Source organism: Wasmannia auropunctata, unplaced genomic scaffold (genome assembly GCF_000956235.1).
Source record: "Wasmannia auropunctata unplaced genomic scaffold, wasmannia.A_1.0 LD334309.1, whole genome shotgun sequence".
Lineage (NCBI taxonomy): Eukaryota > Metazoa > Arthropoda > Insecta > Hymenoptera > Formicidae > Wasmannia > Wasmannia auropunctata.
Window position 1 is genome coordinate 275,116 of NW_012028581.1, and position 17,289 is coordinate 292,404.

The 17,289-nt window shown below is 37.0% G+C and overlaps 2 protein-coding genes across 5 annotated transcripts; both read left to right on the top strand.

The window, feature by feature from the left end:
- Positions 1–3,203: 3,203 nt before the first annotated feature.
- LOC105458789 (glucose dehydrogenase [FAD, quinone]-like) lies at positions 3,204–7,263 on the top strand. Of its 3 annotated transcripts, none has more exons than XM_011704336.1 (5): positions 3,204–3,923; positions 4,002–4,029; positions 4,398–4,627; positions 5,315–5,628; positions 5,727–7,263. In XM_011704336.1, exons 3-5 carry the CDS (start codon positions 4,490–4,492, stop codon positions 7,138–7,140), a joined length of 1,866 nt encoding a protein of 621 aa, XP_011702638.1. In that variant the 5' UTR covers positions 3,204–3,923; positions 4,002–4,029; positions 4,398–4,489; the 3' UTR covers positions 7,141–7,263. The 3 variants fall into 3 exon arrangements, with proteins under 3 accessions (XP_011702638.1, XP_011702639.1, XP_011702640.1); XM_011704337.1 differs by having other exon boundaries at positions 3,204–3,508; XM_011704338.1 differs by lacking the exons at positions 3,204–3,923; positions 4,002–4,029 and having other exon boundaries at positions 4,536–5,628.
- Positions 7,264–8,363: 1,100 nt separating this feature from the next.
- LOC105458793 (glucose dehydrogenase [FAD, quinone]) lies at positions 8,364–16,667 on the top strand. 2 transcript variants are annotated; one of them, XM_011704343.1, is made up of 2 exons: positions 8,364–9,891; positions 14,070–16,667. In XM_011704343.1, the coding sequence occupies exon 2, from the start codon at positions 14,280–14,282 to the stop codon at positions 16,152–16,154; it is 1,875 nt and encodes a 624-aa protein (XP_011702645.1). In that variant the 5' UTR covers positions 8,364–9,891; positions 14,070–14,279; the 3' UTR covers positions 16,155–16,667. The 2 variants fall into 2 exon arrangements, with proteins under 2 accessions (XP_011702645.1, XP_011702644.1); XM_011704342.1 differs by having other exon boundaries at positions 8,364–9,860.
- Positions 16,668–17,289: the final 622 nt, after the last annotated feature.

Genomic DNA, 17,289 nt, shown 5'->3' on the forward strand with positions numbered 1-17,289 from the left:
ATATGTGCCTCCGCGCGATCCAAGTAAGAGGAAAACCGCCGATTGTAATGAGAGAGGATTTTTCTCAGTGTGTTCCCGTTAGACTAAATTGATAATAATGATTCATTTTACATTAGCACAATTTAATATCTCTTTAATAAAATTTGTATCTCTTTTTATAGCTTTTAATTTTATATAAATTAGAAATATATACTGCGGGTATATTATGGGTATATAATTTTTAATATGAATTATAAGTACGTTTGATTTAAATATATAAAATCTTGAACACAACTGAATGAGCAACGTGCTTTTTTACAAAGTTTTTTTTTCATGGAAATTATCAATTCTCCTGCTTGAGTAATACGTAATGCATAATGCAGTTTTTAATCTGAAATGTTCTAGAGAGCGGCTATAGATTTCTAATCAAAGTTTTATTAAATTTTAATATAATTTAACGAAACATTACGTCACATTTTGTGTACTACATGCGACATTGAGGATAACATGAGGCTAATGAGAATAATGTTGACTGAAAAGGTCTTTAAAATGAGAGACACACAAGAGGTTTCCATATACAATGATCAATATTAAATACTCGTTGCGAAACCCGCTAATGAAAAACGTCGTATAACAAACTCTCGAGTCGCGTGTATCGGGAACGCTGGTGTCAAAGATCGAAGCCCACGTGTCTCGCGGAGAACAATTACGCCCATCCGATTGCTCTGGGGCGGGCGACTTTAACGGCGAGAGACAACAAAGGTGACTAGGCCAAGAGGGGGGGTAGGGGGAGGACCGAGGGAGTGAGGAGGGAGAGCTCTCGCGAGGGTGAGGGCGAAAAGGGGGGAAGGGTGGGTGAGGGGAGGAGGGGTATGGACATTAAAGGAGATTTCACGGTGCAGATTAAAATTTATCATAATCGTAAAGGCCTCTGCGCGGGGGTGAGGGGAATAGGAGGGCAGAGCGGGGGCGACGCGCCGCGCTCGGCGTTATTTACGATTTTTAATATGCAAAGCCGTCGTCCCCTCCCTCCCTCCCCCCCTCCCTCCTCTTCTCCGCCGCCGCCGTCCGCGCCCCGCCGCGTCTTTTTGCCGTTCGTGCGCGCGCGTCCGGGTATGAATAAACATTAAATTCCTCGTTACTCCTTTTAATAACTTTTTATACTTCATATTTTATTAATGCCAAGACATTCCGATCGCGGCCCGCTACGGCCACGGCGCGGCGCGGCGGGTTGCGCAACGTGATTTGCGTTTCAATAACGTCTCTCTACGTACACGCGCTAGCTTTTCTTGCCTCTTTTGTTTTCCTCCTCTTTCTCTCTCGTTCTCCGTATCTCTCGTTCCATTTCTCGGTCTCGTTCCCTTGCGCTCTCTCGTCTTTTTTCTTCCTCACTCCCACCTTCCCCGGGCGAAGATGACCACCGCCACCGCCGCCGCGGCCGCGGCTCGACGTCGCGAGGACGCCGTGAGGAAATCTGCGCGTCTCCTCGGCGCGCGCGATGCAGTAAAACTTTTATGTATTTATTATCGCACGATAACAAATGACGTCCCGCTGAAGTTATGTCACTCTCGCGTATTTCGCGATGGAGATACCCGCGCGATAGTTCCACCGGTCGAGAGAAGCTACGGTCTTTTTCCGGTTTAATTGAGTTAAACTCCCATTTTTATAATCCTAATTTAATACATCTCTCTCTCTCTCTCTCTCTCTCTCTCTCTCTCTCTCTCTCCCCCTCCCCCCCTCTCTCTCTCTATCTATCTATCTCTTTCTCTCTTTCTACGTAATCGAAATTGTACGGCACGTTTCGATAAAGAGAAATGAGATCTCAGTTCGCAATATGCATGCAAAATGAAAATTTTCTCTTCTTATCGACGTTATTTTCATTTTTTTGTACGCCTATTTTGTGTACATATTTAAACAATTTTGTCACAAATAAAAAAAATAACAATGACAGTTATATCGTATTGTTGGCTCAATGAAACTGTTAAGTTCTGAGGCTTCATGAGAGGAAAAGTGGGACATCGCCGCTCAAAGACTGTACTAGAATGCGTGAATCAAATCGTTGTCAATAGCGAGCAATTTCTATTATTTTTGGATTTGGCCGATAAATCGGTCAAACCTTTTTTTCTTCGCAAATGCATTTCATTGCATTATTACGAGGCACACAATTACTAGATATTAATCAATTCAAGTTAATTGAAAATCTGGCTATACAAGAATTCAGCATATATCTCTGCAAATGCGTAACACAGATAAAAATTAAAATACAAGATATAAAATCATATGTCACGTGTCATCAATGTAATCATACAATGTATTCACGCGTCGATATCAAGAGTAAGATCTCAACTCCTCGCAATGTAAGATTCTTCAGAATTTGTAGCGCAAAATAAGGTTATTGTGTCGAAAAGTCGCAAAGGTGAAACGCGGTCGATAAAATCACATCTTCTTTCTCGTCGATTCTTGCGGCGAGTCGAGGTTTAACGAGAAAATCGAAACGCAGTGCGTATAGTCGCGATCAAGGTAACGTAACGATACGTAAATATATGGATTGGAGAGGTGCTGCCTGCTGAACGGCACGTAGACATCGTAGCGCAGAGAGGAGAGAAAGTGCGCACGAGTAATCTCGTCTCCCCGCTGCACCGTACACTGGCCACGAAAGTAAAGAGAAAGACGCCGACACCGTTCTCGCGCGTGAAAGAGAGGAAAGTTCCGAGTACGATTTGAAAAGAAAACGATGTGCCGCACCAAACCCTCCTTATTTAATAACGTACGTTGCGAAATCACATATCGATAACGACGAAACGATCAACTATTACTCGTGCTTTGCGCTTCTCAATGAAAACGAGTCACATATTTAACATACTAATTATTATTTAACGCATCTATGTACCTGTTTATTACTGCCAGAGGTACTGCCATAAAAGAAGAATACTTGAGGCTTTTATTTGAGAAATGTTACATTATGTTATACGTCGTTATTTCATCTCGACAATTTGAACAGTGCTTATCACACAGCTTTGTTATTTCTTTCGTTTTTCCTTGTCAAAGCATAAATATATGCTCGTTTTGCTGTTCAAAAAGCGTATTTAAACGTATTAAAAGCGTAGATACGTTACGTCACATTCTTGCATTTAAAAAATACCTTTTCAATGATAATCTCTTATTGAAATAAAAATAAACATGAATAACAAAAATTTAGAAATCCCGTGTGTGCGGAATATAAAAAAAACAAATATATAAATATGTAAAAAAATCTCCAAAAGCAACGGTAAAAATTATTTGTTCTATTTGAGAAGATTCAGATTCGTATTACATGACAACTTCTACGCCTTACGGGATCATGTTTTCATACGCGACGTTGGCATTGAAAGGATATACTAGGGGCCCAACTGGTTTTCACTCCGAGCATTCACCGGTGAACCGCAGTCTGGTTCTTACCGGCGTTAGTTTCATACCGCTGCCATTTCGCCGGTTTATTCTCGGGCACTTTTTACGCCTCTGACAAAGTTGAAGCTTATCAATCAAGCAGGTTGGTTCTACGTAAACGTAAACGTGCACGTTGTGCCGCAGAATACAACTGACTGTGTGATTTGAATCGAATATGACCGGGTAAATATCGGGAAATAATGTCGCGGTCGATGTCACGAGAAAATGTAAGTAGTAAGTAAAGAAGATTGCCAGAGATCCAGTAAAGGTCAATAAAACGACGTGTGGAAAAGCAATGCGAAGATGCATGCAAGTGATGGATCAACGAGTTCAGTTGCACGGCACGTTACTGGCCTGAGAATGATAGATGTTATCTTAATTCGGATATTTTTGTGACGTGCAACATCCGCATTTGCAAGTGTGCCAGCGACGTCGAGGCGTCAGATAAAGTTACAATTCGATTCTTGCTAAATGAAACGTTCGTCTGGTCACTAATCATGTTGTCAGAAAGAAATAGGGTAAAGATATACCGCATGGAATGTGTGTGTAAATCACAAACGCTGATACCATTCTTGTAACATTTATTTTTTTTCTAGGAAGTTTTTGTGGAGTCTATGTGACAAGGTATGCTGTTCATTTTTTTTCAAAACACATAAATAATATTGACCTATAAAACAAAGCGTCTGAACGATCAATTACAGAAATCGCAATTAATAATTCAAGATTAGCGATATAATAAAAGTCTCACAAATGTTATGTAAAAAGGTAATCTTGATATTTCTTGTATCAAGAAATATTATTTCTATAAGGTTGAATTTTTATATCATTTCCTTATTATTTTCTACAAAAATTTTATACATAATTTCTTTCTATACTTTCTATACGTTTTAGACGATGCAAAATTCACTCGCATGTGACGTACAAAATATCATAGATACTTTAATTTTTTATTAAAAGTAAAATTAATTTATTAATTAGCGATTTACTTTCAGGCGGCTCTCTCATGTTGTCCATGCTTGAAAAAATAATTTTTTCGGTTGACATGCATTCGGATATCAACGTTTGGCGGTCAATATAAACGGAAATGGCAGCAGTATTAACAAGTTTGATCGGCACGACTTCCGTTCTTGGACTCGGTTTGATTCCACTTTTGGCCATCGGTCTCACCGTATATAGATATAATAGCCTAGATCCAGAATCGCATCCGCAAGATGCGCGAGAGGTATGAAGAGAAAATTAAACAGAGAAAGGGGAACTAGACAGAGAAATTTACTTGTATAACGTGTAGAATTTAAACAATTTTCCATACAGTCGATAAAACAGTATTCGTGATTCACTATCAACTACCGATCAAACGGATTCAAACGGATCTAGAATCGATAGATCAGCAGTATACAAATGCAGAAATGAACAAAAAGCTAGTCCCCATATGTTTCTATCTTACAATTAGCTGGATTTTAGCTCAGTTGACAGTTTCGGGGCGTAAAAATTCGTTTATAGTATTTAACACTTGGGATTATCACAGAATGGTATCTTATTATTCTTCTCTCTTGCGCGCGCGTACATGCGGTAATAAATGATTATGATTTAAAACTTTTGTAATTTTATGCGGAAATACTACATGTTACGCGACTCTTAATTATTTCAGAAAAATGTTTAAAACGCCCCAACTGTACATTATTTGTATATACTTTCTAATTGTTTCTAATGAGTCTATCAAATTATTTAAAATGCATCGATGTTGGTTATTAATAATATGTGACTGAATAATCGAATAGATAAAAAACTTATTCAAGTGCAAATGTAACATGTTTATTTTAAATTAATATTACGTTTCCTCTTCAAAATTAAATTCTTTTGCCTGTACATTTGCACTATACTTGAATTACATAATAAATTGCGATTTTAGTTGCTACGAATGTACGACTTCATAGTAGTCGGAGGTGGCAGTGCAGGTGCCGTGGTGGCCTCGAGATTATCGGAAGTAGCTAATTGGACAGTGCTACTCTTAGAAGCTGGCGATGATGAGAACGAAATTTCGGACGTTCCCCTATTCGCCTCATACACTCAGCTAACAGAATTTGATTGGAAGTACCAGACCTCACCTCCCAATACGTCCGCCTATTGTCTCGCCATGATAGGCGACAGGTGTAATTGGCCACGCGGTAGAGTACTAGGAGGCAGCAGTGTTCTTAACGCTATGATTTATGTTCGTGGTAACAGGTAAATATACACACACACCTATTTATTTCACTTTTATCGTTAGGACGTTAGCAAGTTGAATGGGGATCAAATGATAAATGAGATATTTATTTGTATAGGCATGATTATGACAACTGGGCTCGATTGGGTAACACGGGGTGGAGTTACGAGCAAGTACTCCCCTATTTCCTCAAGTCCGAGGACAATCGTAATCCGTATTTAGCAAGAACACCTTACCACGAGACAGGAGGTTACTTAACGGTGCAGGAGCCATCCTGGAGAACTCCTTTGGCGATCGCTTTTTTGCAGGCTGGTCAAGAGATGGGCTACGAAAATCGCGACATAAATGGATTCAATCAAACCGGGTTTATGTTGACGCAAGCGACGATTCGACGTGGCAGCCGATGCTCGACGGCAAAGGCCTTCTTACGACCGGTGAAAAATAGACCGAATCTGCACATAGCAATGCACGCTCAGGCTCTGAGGGTGCTCTTCAACGCCGACAAAAGGGCAACGGGGGTAGAATTCCTTCGCGACGGCAAACAACGGATCGTAAGATGCAGAAGAGAAGTTGTCTTATCCGCCGGCGCGATTAATTCGCCTCAATTACTCATGCTGTCCGGAATCGGTCCCAGCGAGCACTTGACCGAGTTCGGTATACCAGTGATATCCGATGTACGAGTTGGGGATAATCTTCAGGATCACGTAGGCCTTGGTGGGCTGACTTTCTTGGTGAATGAGCCGATCACTCTGACGAAGGAGCGATTTCAAACTGTTTCAGTGATGTTTGAATACATCGTGAAGGAACGAGGACCCCTGACTACTCCGGGAGTCGAGGCATTGGCCTTTCTTAATACCAAATACGCTGACAAGTCCGGTGATTATCCAGATGTGCAGTTTCACTTCGCACCAAGTTCTATTAACTCAAACGGTGAACAAATAAAAAAGATTCTCGGTTTGAGAGATCGTGTGTACAACATCATGTACAAGCCCTTGCATGGCGTCGAGACCTGGTCGATTCTGCCGCTTTTATTACGGCCCAAGAGCACAGGTTGGATCAGATTGAAGAGCAAAAATCCCTTAGTTCAACCAGATATCAATCCCAATTACTTCACGTATAAAGAAGACATGGACGTCCTCATCGAGGGAATCAGATTAGCAATGCGGGTGTCCAATACAAGCGCGTTTCAGCGATTCGGCTCAAGACCTCACACGATTCGTATGCCGGGCTGTCATAAATATCCGTTCGATACATATGAATATTGGGAGTGCGCCGTACGACACTTCACCTTCACAATTTACCATCCGACGAGTACTTGCAAGATGGGACCGCCGAGCGATTCCACGGCCGTCGTGGATCAGCGATTAAGAGTTTACGGAGTGAAGGGACTCAGGGTCGCCGACGCTTCAATAATGCCGACCATTGTCAGCGGCAATCCGAACGGGCCGACTATCATGATCGGCGAAAAAGCCAGTGATATTATCAAGGAGGATTGGCGAGTGAAGGCAAAGCGAAATACCGGACGTAGATAACGGATGCAGAAATCAAAATTTTGCAATTGTATACGTTATACAGTCGTTATATTATAACCAAAATTCCAATTATATGAGGATTATAATCACACGAGGATTGTCATTAAACTTTCTAACTTCTTCGCTCTTTCTTTTTATAATACATTCTTACAATAATAGTTCTTTTAGATCAATTATCTTATTGCCACTTATCGCAAGCGTCACTCACACGTAATTTTCATTTTCTTTTTTTATACAAATACGACGAAAGAATCTCTGCTTGTCAAAATTCGCATAATGTTCCAAATTAGCGCCAGTGATCGATATATAAAGATACATTTATAATAAAAAATTTATACGCTAAGATTATTATTTGTGAGATATCATCGATTATACGAATGTAATATCTGAATAGATTCTCTCATTAATTTTATTTATAAATGTATAAATATTAACGAATATTTGTTTTATGAACAGAGAGGATAAAGGAGGAAGGAAAAAGGGAAGGAGAGGAGAGGAGAGGAGAAAGAGAGAAGAGAGCAAGAGGAGAGCTTTGTGTATGTTAATTAGGGATGTGATACATTATTTATATATATATATATATATATATATATATATTTTAATACATGTATACATGTATTAAAATGTACATATATGTTAGAAAAAATGAGTGTTTCAGAGTCAAAGAAATAGAAATAGATTTTAATAATATTAATAATAAGTTAGAGTGGCAGTGCCATTCTATGTAAAATAATAATGTAAAAATATTAATTAATTTATTTTATTAAACATCAACTAATTATATCCTGTGTTTATTTTTCTATATCATGTGCGCGCGCATGCGCGCACGCACGCACACACAAAATACCCCTCCGTATACAATAACATATAATTTGTCAGCATCTTGGTACGAATCTCGATAACGATTCACTTTATACGGATAAATATTAAACTTAGTTTTATCTATTCAATCGGTAATAAATGCTCATAATTAAAAGTGCATTTCCTCGGTTGCGGGAACATGAACGCGAAAAGAATTATTCGATATTTCCAATGTACAAGAATGTGACGACTTTCGAATCGCAAGTGGGCGGATATGATTTTATATAACGTTGCATCTCGTGCCAAAAGTCGCGCGTGCCATGGCGAAGCGCATATTCTCACGCGTTCGCGCACATTTTTATTCTCTATTTCCGCTTCCTCATCTTATCTGTTAACGCATCTGATAGAACAAATATAGCAATTCAACGAAGCAATGCATACTGTTGTGAATTAACATTAATGTTATTTCCGCTTTTTCAACGTGTCTGCATGTATTTGACATTTCTTTGAATCACACTTTGCTCTCTCGATGTCTTTTTTATAATAAAAATTGATATCCGATTACGCAGATTCTTCCTTCTTTCAGTGTATTGGAATGTATACGAAATGTTATTTAGTGTATATGCGAAAAGAGGCGGATTAGCAAGAGAGTGAAAGTGACCGACTGCCGTCGTATTTACATCAGACTTTAGTCTGTTAACTTTACGCGCGAAAATGGCTTGCGTAAAGTAACAACTAATGAAAGAAAGTGTAGAGGAAAAAAGGTATATTCCCGAGAAACGTTTATTACACGAAAGTTTAGATAAACTTTCCTGTAATTTTTTAATCAAACACTTATCGCTTCGTATAACTAAAAGACCAAACTTTTGGAAATACAATAGACTGTGTATCGTGTATCATTTCGTGAGTGGCATTATATTGCTAGTGATAAATGCAGTATTCTGATTTAATTTATTTATTTGACAAGTGACTTTATCAAGTCTGAAAAAGTCACATGCTTTACATTTTTATGTCGTATTCTATTTATTGATCATGATGCAAGTCTATGTACTCCTTTTAGTGACACTTTGTGCAACACATGCATTCTTTCTTTTTTTCTTTTCGTTAACGAGAAATGTGGAAAGATGCTAGGAAAAACTGATTTGCTATCGTGCAGATAAAATTATAACGCGCTCATAAGAATTATTTCGTTATATTGTTTAAAGCAAAACAAAGCCAACCAATTATTCATTGTTACTCATTAATAACGCGTTTCCGCAAAAATATAAATAAATTTAAACGGAATCGTAATTCGCGTATTACGTGTGACTGCAATAATATGCTATTCAAATTATCAATGTAAACAATATAATGATTTAATAATAACACTGTATTTTCGATTTGTTGAAAATGGAAATTTTGCGTTGCAAAGTTTTCTATATAGCTTTACATATAAATGACAGAATCATGTATCGAGAGAACAGACCGCGCTCTGCGTGCTTCATCCTACCGCTTTTAGATTATCGCTTCTTATTCTACGCGGAAGCAGACTCAATCATGCTCCAATCTTCACAAGACTGTATCATTTTTTGTCGTGAGCGTACAAAAAGTAGTGACGTTCATGCGAATGTCATGCGGTTACCACACTATTGCTGGCTAGGGTGGGCAGGTGGGTGGGTGGGTAGGTAGGTAGGTAGGTAGGTAGGTAGGTAGGTAGGTAGGTAGGTGCGCGTATATGTAACCACAGGAAGAGAATACTTTCACTGACAGAGTGCGGCTGGGAGCCTTCGGGAAGGACAAGAAGAAAACTAAGCACAAATGAGAACGACAAGGACGGTGAGAGTGAAATGGATGGAGGTATATTGGTGCAGTACCGTGCCGTTCTTCCGACTATCATTACCGACTCCACAGCGGACACTCGACTGTTGTCGCGTCACCCGGTGAGCTTCCAATATCCAGAGACTCCTTCCGGTACATTTTGGCGATAACGAAAGATTTTCCTATCGCGAACAGTTCTTGTGATAAACGGTATCGATATGTTAATAATTCTGCAATTTTTCTTGCGTGTGAAAACATATTTAGAATAATTATCAAAGAGAATTTGCCGTATTTACTTATCAAACAGTGACAAAGTCAGTGTGTTGGTGCAATCTTGATCGAATCACAGGAGAATATCCTCAAGAATACGATACCATCAAGAAAACGATAAGAGAATACAAATTCCGCGCTAAAAATAGTGCCTTATATGTGTATGTAACGTGTAATGCTCCTGTTCTCGAATCATTATTACGCAAAGACTATTATAAAAACTTTGTATATATGGCATACAATATATACAATACATTCAATCAAGTTGATTATATAAGATTATACTTAGAATCTGATGATGGAAACGTTGCAAATGCACGATATTATTTTTTTAAAAGACTTCTATTCTCACTTATTATTATCTCACAATTAATGTCAAAAGCGTAAAAATATACAATAAAAATTCTAAAAAATATATATATTAATATGGAAATGTTTCAATAAAATAAAACTTACAATCGATATAACCGATTTGTTAAGTATATCGAAAACTTTTGTTTTATTAATTAATAAATAATCATATTTCTAAAAATGAATTATGCATAATTAAAAACGAAATAAGTCATGTTCATATGATTGATTGTTACAAATTAATAATATATAGAAATATGTAAATATGATTTAACTTCTCCCCGAAACGAGAAGATAATTTTTTATGTATGTTATACGTCTGTTCCATTGATTAAATATTATTTTAAAATTGAAAAATATTTCTATTCAAATATAATTTGAACAAAAATTTTTATTGTGTATTTTCTTACTTCTGACTTCTCAATCTGAGATAGTAATGGTGATTGAATAGGAGCCTTAAGATGTGCACAACGCGTAATCTTGGTAAATTCTTGATAAACTATAGCGTTAGTGTAAACTCAGCAAAATCAACCGATTTCGATCTTACTGTTAGATAAAAAAAAAACTATAATATTCCGAGATGTCTGTCCAAGATAAACTGTTCTATGGCATCATAAACAAGAGATCAATGCTAATTTATAGTATAAAAGTAATGTACGACTTGAATGTAAAATGCGCATTGACATTTATATGCGTTCGTTGATAAAATCCATAACGATAAATCCCAAATGCTTCTACGCGATGTATAATAGTATGAATACTGATATTACATACAATAGCACCTATACCGTTGCTAGTTACTTTAAATGACTTGAAACTGATTTCTTGAAATAATAATATACAATTATTACAAATACATTGACATTAGAAGAATATTATAATAATTCTTCTGCAGCATTAAAAACTCGTGGTAATGATGTTTCTTTTTAATTCTTTAATTACGACCAGAAATTTGATTCTAATTGACATATACATTTAAATGTATTTAAATTAAAGAATATTTCTTTCTGGACGAATTTTTCTCAAAAAACGATACGTAATAAAGCAAGATTATCTTATATTTTTTACATCTTCCTTATTTTTTAAATAAAGGTTTATCTTCTCAATAAATTTTTTACACTAGAATTAATTAGATATTATTTATCTCATATGTTTCACGCTATTATTAGCAATGCATCATTTTATGCTTGATCGTAATCAACTTTTTCGCTAGTGTCGCGTCAGATTTTTCACAATACAAGAAAATACATAACATTTATGTGTAGGAAATAACTATTATCTCGCAAGTGCGCAAACAATTATAAAATCGTGATTGATCCACAATTCACAATATTATATGTAAAATGTTCGTTCCACAATTTCATCAAAAGTATTTGAGGCCAACAATCTATCAATTATATTGCGTAATTCACAAATTTGTGCTCTTCCAGACTGATGTCGCAATTAGAGAATATTGGAAACTTTCACCGATTAACTTTGATTTGACTTTTCTTTACGTTTTTCGATTTTCGACATCTTGAAAACTATACCAATCAATTTCTTTATTGTTTGGGACGCGCGCGTATTATTTTCACTTTGATTAATTACTTTTTGTAATTTAATGTAATATAAAAAGTAACGCAACTAATTAAAACTACCACTCACCCTCTGATGAAATTTGATGTTAAGAAATTGGAACTTACCTGGAACAGAGAAAAAAAAGTTATACACATATCGACGTACGTACATACATATCTTACATACATACGTATATAAATTGTACACCTCAGCATTAATAATGTTATTATTTATATAAATGCATAATGCACCATTTGCTTTCCTATTTTACCGACAAACTATTTCGAATATATCGATAGCGCAAATGTATGATAAATGTACTATTTAAGATTATTTATGATATTATCGGTTAGAATTTTAACAATTCTGTCATAACGATGTCCGAGGTCTAACGAGCGATTTCAGGAAAAGTAAAGGCAGCTTCCGCGTCGCTTTCCGTGCGTAACATGAAATCTGCCGAGCATATTCCTCTTTCTCGAACCTTTCACAATTTCCTTTTCCTTATTACCTTCAAAACAATTCGATAATGTCATAAAATCGCTTTAATGTATTCTGTACGTTGAAAAACGGCAGTTTTCAAAATTTACTATATAATTGAGAGCATTAATGCCGCTCGGTGAATTTGCATTCGTAAAGAGATTGTTATAACATATGGTTTATCGATTCTGCCCTTTCATAAAATAAACAAACTATACGATTAATTATACAAGGGGAAAAAATACATTTTTTCAAATATTACAAAGACATTGGCTGCTGAGTGAACACGCACGAATAGCATTAATGTTCCCGTATAGTACTCTAAAAAGTATTTTTCTAATCATTCTCATCGTTGTTTTCCAAAAAGGAAGTCTTCGGGAGAATTATAACACATGCATAAAACATTGAAGAAATTGCTCGCCGGAAATTACAAAATTAGAATTATCTTTACGTGGTGCGTATATTTAAATTTCTGTACATTTGAAGAAATTTATTCGAAAATGGTAATCTTAAATAGAAATTCCTATCGTTTGTTTTTTACCGATGACTTATTTCATGTAAAGACCACAGATATATTTGCGATTTCACTCTTTGCCTTTCGCAAGAACCTCCTGCTAAAATATGCGTTAATAGATCTATCCTGACGCTTATTTAATTATATTTAATAATCGGAGACATTTTCATCAATAAAAGATCGTGCTTGTTTTGCCAACCAATAATAATAATCACATGATAGAATTAAATAAGAACAACAAGAGAGAGAAAGAGAAAGAAAGAGAGAGAGAGAGAGAGAGAGAGAACGGGAGAGAGGCATAACGTAACTCCGTGAGTCGTCTCGTAAAAAGAAACGAATCAGAGGTTTATGCCGGTGAAATACTTTCTCCTTTCCCGTTATGAGATCACCATCTCGTTCTTCCGGCCGATCGGGACATAACCCGCAGGCACAACAAGGCACTTTGTGCACCGTTTACTCATTCAATTTACACGTGGATTGAAGCTTGTGTTGTGTGGCTATCGAAGTGACTCTTATTAAATTAAACGCTAGCTATGCTAGCGCGCTTTAATGGGGCACGATCGTCTTTAATTCGTTGAGAGACTTTGGCATTTCCTTATTCCACATCGCACGATAACCGTTCTTCCTTCCGCGATTAGAAATATATTGCTATTTCTCTTTGTGTCGCTACGAGCAAAATTAATTATGTTATTTATTGAATTTTAACATTTTTTTATACGAGTAATAATAATAAGACAAAAATAAGAAAAATATACTAGAACTCCCGCTTATTAATACAAAAATAACTTGAGATTAAGGGAATTAGCGCGGTGAACAATGTGCAAATTAAAAAACTTTAATTATCTAAACAAAATATTTAATAAGATAATAATAAACTATTCGATTACAAGTAATAATAATTAACGGAGGTTCAGAACTTTTTCGAGCTCTGTAATTTAAAATAATTAAACAAATTCAAGATTAATAAGTTCATTCTCATTTTTACAGCATACGTAAAATCAAGATAAAAATCAAATTTTGAAAAATATTTACGTATGTTGCCTATACGATATTTGTTATTCGGAACCAAATTTTATTCAATTTCTATTTAATATCTCTTTTATTATTAATATTGTCACCATCATCATCGTTATTATTATTATCATTATTATTGTTATTACAGAACGAAGCAGTATGGAAGCGATCCATCGAAATCAATGGAAGCGTCATGAAAGGTATAAACATCGACGTGTCCTTCAATGTTCGTGAGACTGAAAGGATCAGTATATAAAGTCTCTATTGCAATATTTCATTACGACAAACAATGGAGCTCAATGAGACAGCGAGATCCAACTAAAGATTAATTAAAAAGGCAAATTAAATTTTTGCCAAAATGGTTTTTAGCGCAATAGTGGTGACCTCGGCCTTGAAGGGCGCTATCGGCTTAATGGGTACAGGTTTATGGCTCGTACCATTGTTAATCGCGGGTCTCTCTTACTATCGTTACGATCAATTAGATCCTGAAAGTCGACCCATCGACAGACACTCTCTCTACTCCGACTATGACTTTATTGTGATTGGGGGCGGATCGGCTGGAGCGGTAATTGCCAGTCGATTGTCGGAGGTACCAAACTGGAACGTGCTGTTGCTAGAGGCCGGTCCAGATGAAAACGAGATTACAGATGTGCCGTCTTTAGCTGCATACTTGCAGTTGAGCAAGTTGGATTGGAAGTACAAGACCGAGGCTACAGGTAAGGCTTGCTTGGCTATGAAGGGCGGTCGTTGCAATTGGCCACGCGGCAAAGTTCTTGGGGGCAGCAGTACCCTGAATTACATGCTGTACGTGCGCGGTAATAAACAAGACTACGATCATTGGGAGTCGCTAGGTAATACCGGCTGGGGATATGACCAGGTTCTCTATTACTTCAAAAAGTCAGAAGACAATCGGAATCCATACTTGCGGAATAGTCCTTATCACGCAACCGGTGGCTATCTAACAGTACAAGAATCGCCATGGAAGACGCCCTTAGTGGTCGCTTTTGTTCAAGCTGGCATTGAAATGGGATACGAAAATAGGGACATAAATGGCAAAAAGCAGACGGGCTTTATGATATCGCAAGGAACTATTCGCAGGGGAAGCAGATGCTCCAGCGCGAAGGCTTTCCTGCGACCTGTACGATTACGTAAAAACATTCATACAGCTATGAACAGCCATGTGACAAGAATCGTGATTGATCCGTTAACTATGAGAGCGACTGGCGTCGAGTTTGTCAGGAATGGTCGCAGACAGATGGTGAGAGCGCGCAAGGAGGTGATATTGTCAGCAGGTGCCATCAACAGCCCTCAGATTTTGATGCTCTCAGGGATCGGACCGAAGGAGCATCTACAAGACGTTGGTATTCCTGTTATCAAAGATCTTCAAGTCGGCGAAAATCTTCAGGATCATATAGGCATGGGCGGTTTGACATTTTTGATCGATAAGCCGGTCGCCATAATTCAAGATCGTTTTCAGGCGGTTCCAATGATGATGCACTACGTGGTTAACGGCCGAGGCCCCATGACGACTTTGGGTGGTGTTGAAGGTTACGCCTTTGTTAATACAAAGTATGCCAATCACTCTATCGATTATCCGGACGTACAATTTCACATGGCGCCAGCCTCCATTAATTCCGACGCGGGGGTCCAAGTTCGGAAAGTTCTAGGGCTAACGGATCAAGTATACAACACCGTCTACAGGCCGATTACTAATCGAGACGCCTGGACCATCATGCCTCTTCTCTTAAGGCCCAAGTCTCGTGGCACTATACGTTTGAGAAGTTCTAATCCTTTTCACAATCCTATCATTAATGCGAATTACTTTTCCGATCCCCTGGACATTGCCATCTTGGTGGAAGGTGCGAAGCTTGCGATCAAAGTCAGCGAGGCGAAGGTCTTTAAACAATTTGGCTCGAGAGTTCATCGCGTCAAGCTGCCGGGATGCAAACATCTTAAATTCGGCACCGATGCTTACTGGGAATGTCACATTCGACACATCTCTATGACAATCTATCATCCTGTAGGCACCACCAAGATGGGACCGCCGACCGACCCTACTGCCGTGGTGGATCCGAGATTGCGGGTTTACGGTGTCACGGGTCTTCGAGTTATCGACGCATCAATCATGCCGACGATATGCAGCGGCAACACAAATGCGCCTGTCATTATGATCGGTGAGAAAGGCGCTGATCTCATTAAACAAGATTGGTCAGCTACCATCGTCGACAACTAATCGTAGAACAGTAAATCAAGCGAGCTTGAAAGGGATTGAGAGAAAAGCGATTTGAATTTGACTCAAAATAGATTATTATAATATAACGATTCGACTTGTTCATAGAACGTTTCTACTATTTACGCAGGCATATTGCATAGAAGCGATTATTATTTCTAAACAAGAGAGAAAAAGAGAGAAGAATGTTTCAAAGACGTTAATAAATTGTAAATTGTAATATTATAATATCTACGTGCGATACATTGCAACTGACGTGTCTAACCGATCGTGTCGTAATAGTTATATGACCAATATGTGTTTCATGTCTTAATTTCGCATGTGTTTGTCAATCAATATAATTGTGTTTATAATTATTCTATGCGCATTAAATGTAATGTGCAGTAAAAGTAATATATATGATATATAGACAACATATAGCGTGGTAGTTTTGATTATCTAAAATTATAATTATAATTACACAGAAAATTTTGTATACTTGATAAGTTATTGATGGCAGACAGATAGATAGATAGATAGATAAATATATATATATATATATATATATAGGGCGTTCAACACTCAATGTATATAACTATATATGTATATATATATAACTATATATATATATATATATATATATATATATAAAACAAAATTGGATGCTATTTAATTTTGATCTGTAATTTTTAATAGAATGACGATTAATTATAAGCTGATTGAAATTATTTCATCAAATGAGATATAATGAGGTAGAAATTAATTATCGCAATGCTCGTCACGAATATCAACCTAACAATCAACAAAACAGACGGCCTATTACATGCTCTGAATTTTGAGTAAGAACCGTGTAATGTATAGCGATAATTAATTACCTATACAGATCATTTGACGTATTACGTAATTTTCCGAATGTCTAGATATCTATCGAGATGTATGAACATGATGCATTGATAGTGCAAAAAAATCATATTAACTACTATTTCAAAGAAGAAGGTAAATTTGATTCATTTAAGTACGATTGATCTAAAATTATATTTTTCATCGTCGCGATGAAATAAAATAAATGCTTATTAGAAACATAAATTATTAGATATTGGCGACATTTTATTGTTTAAGTTTCAATAAATTTTCATCAATCAATAAAGTTTCAATAATT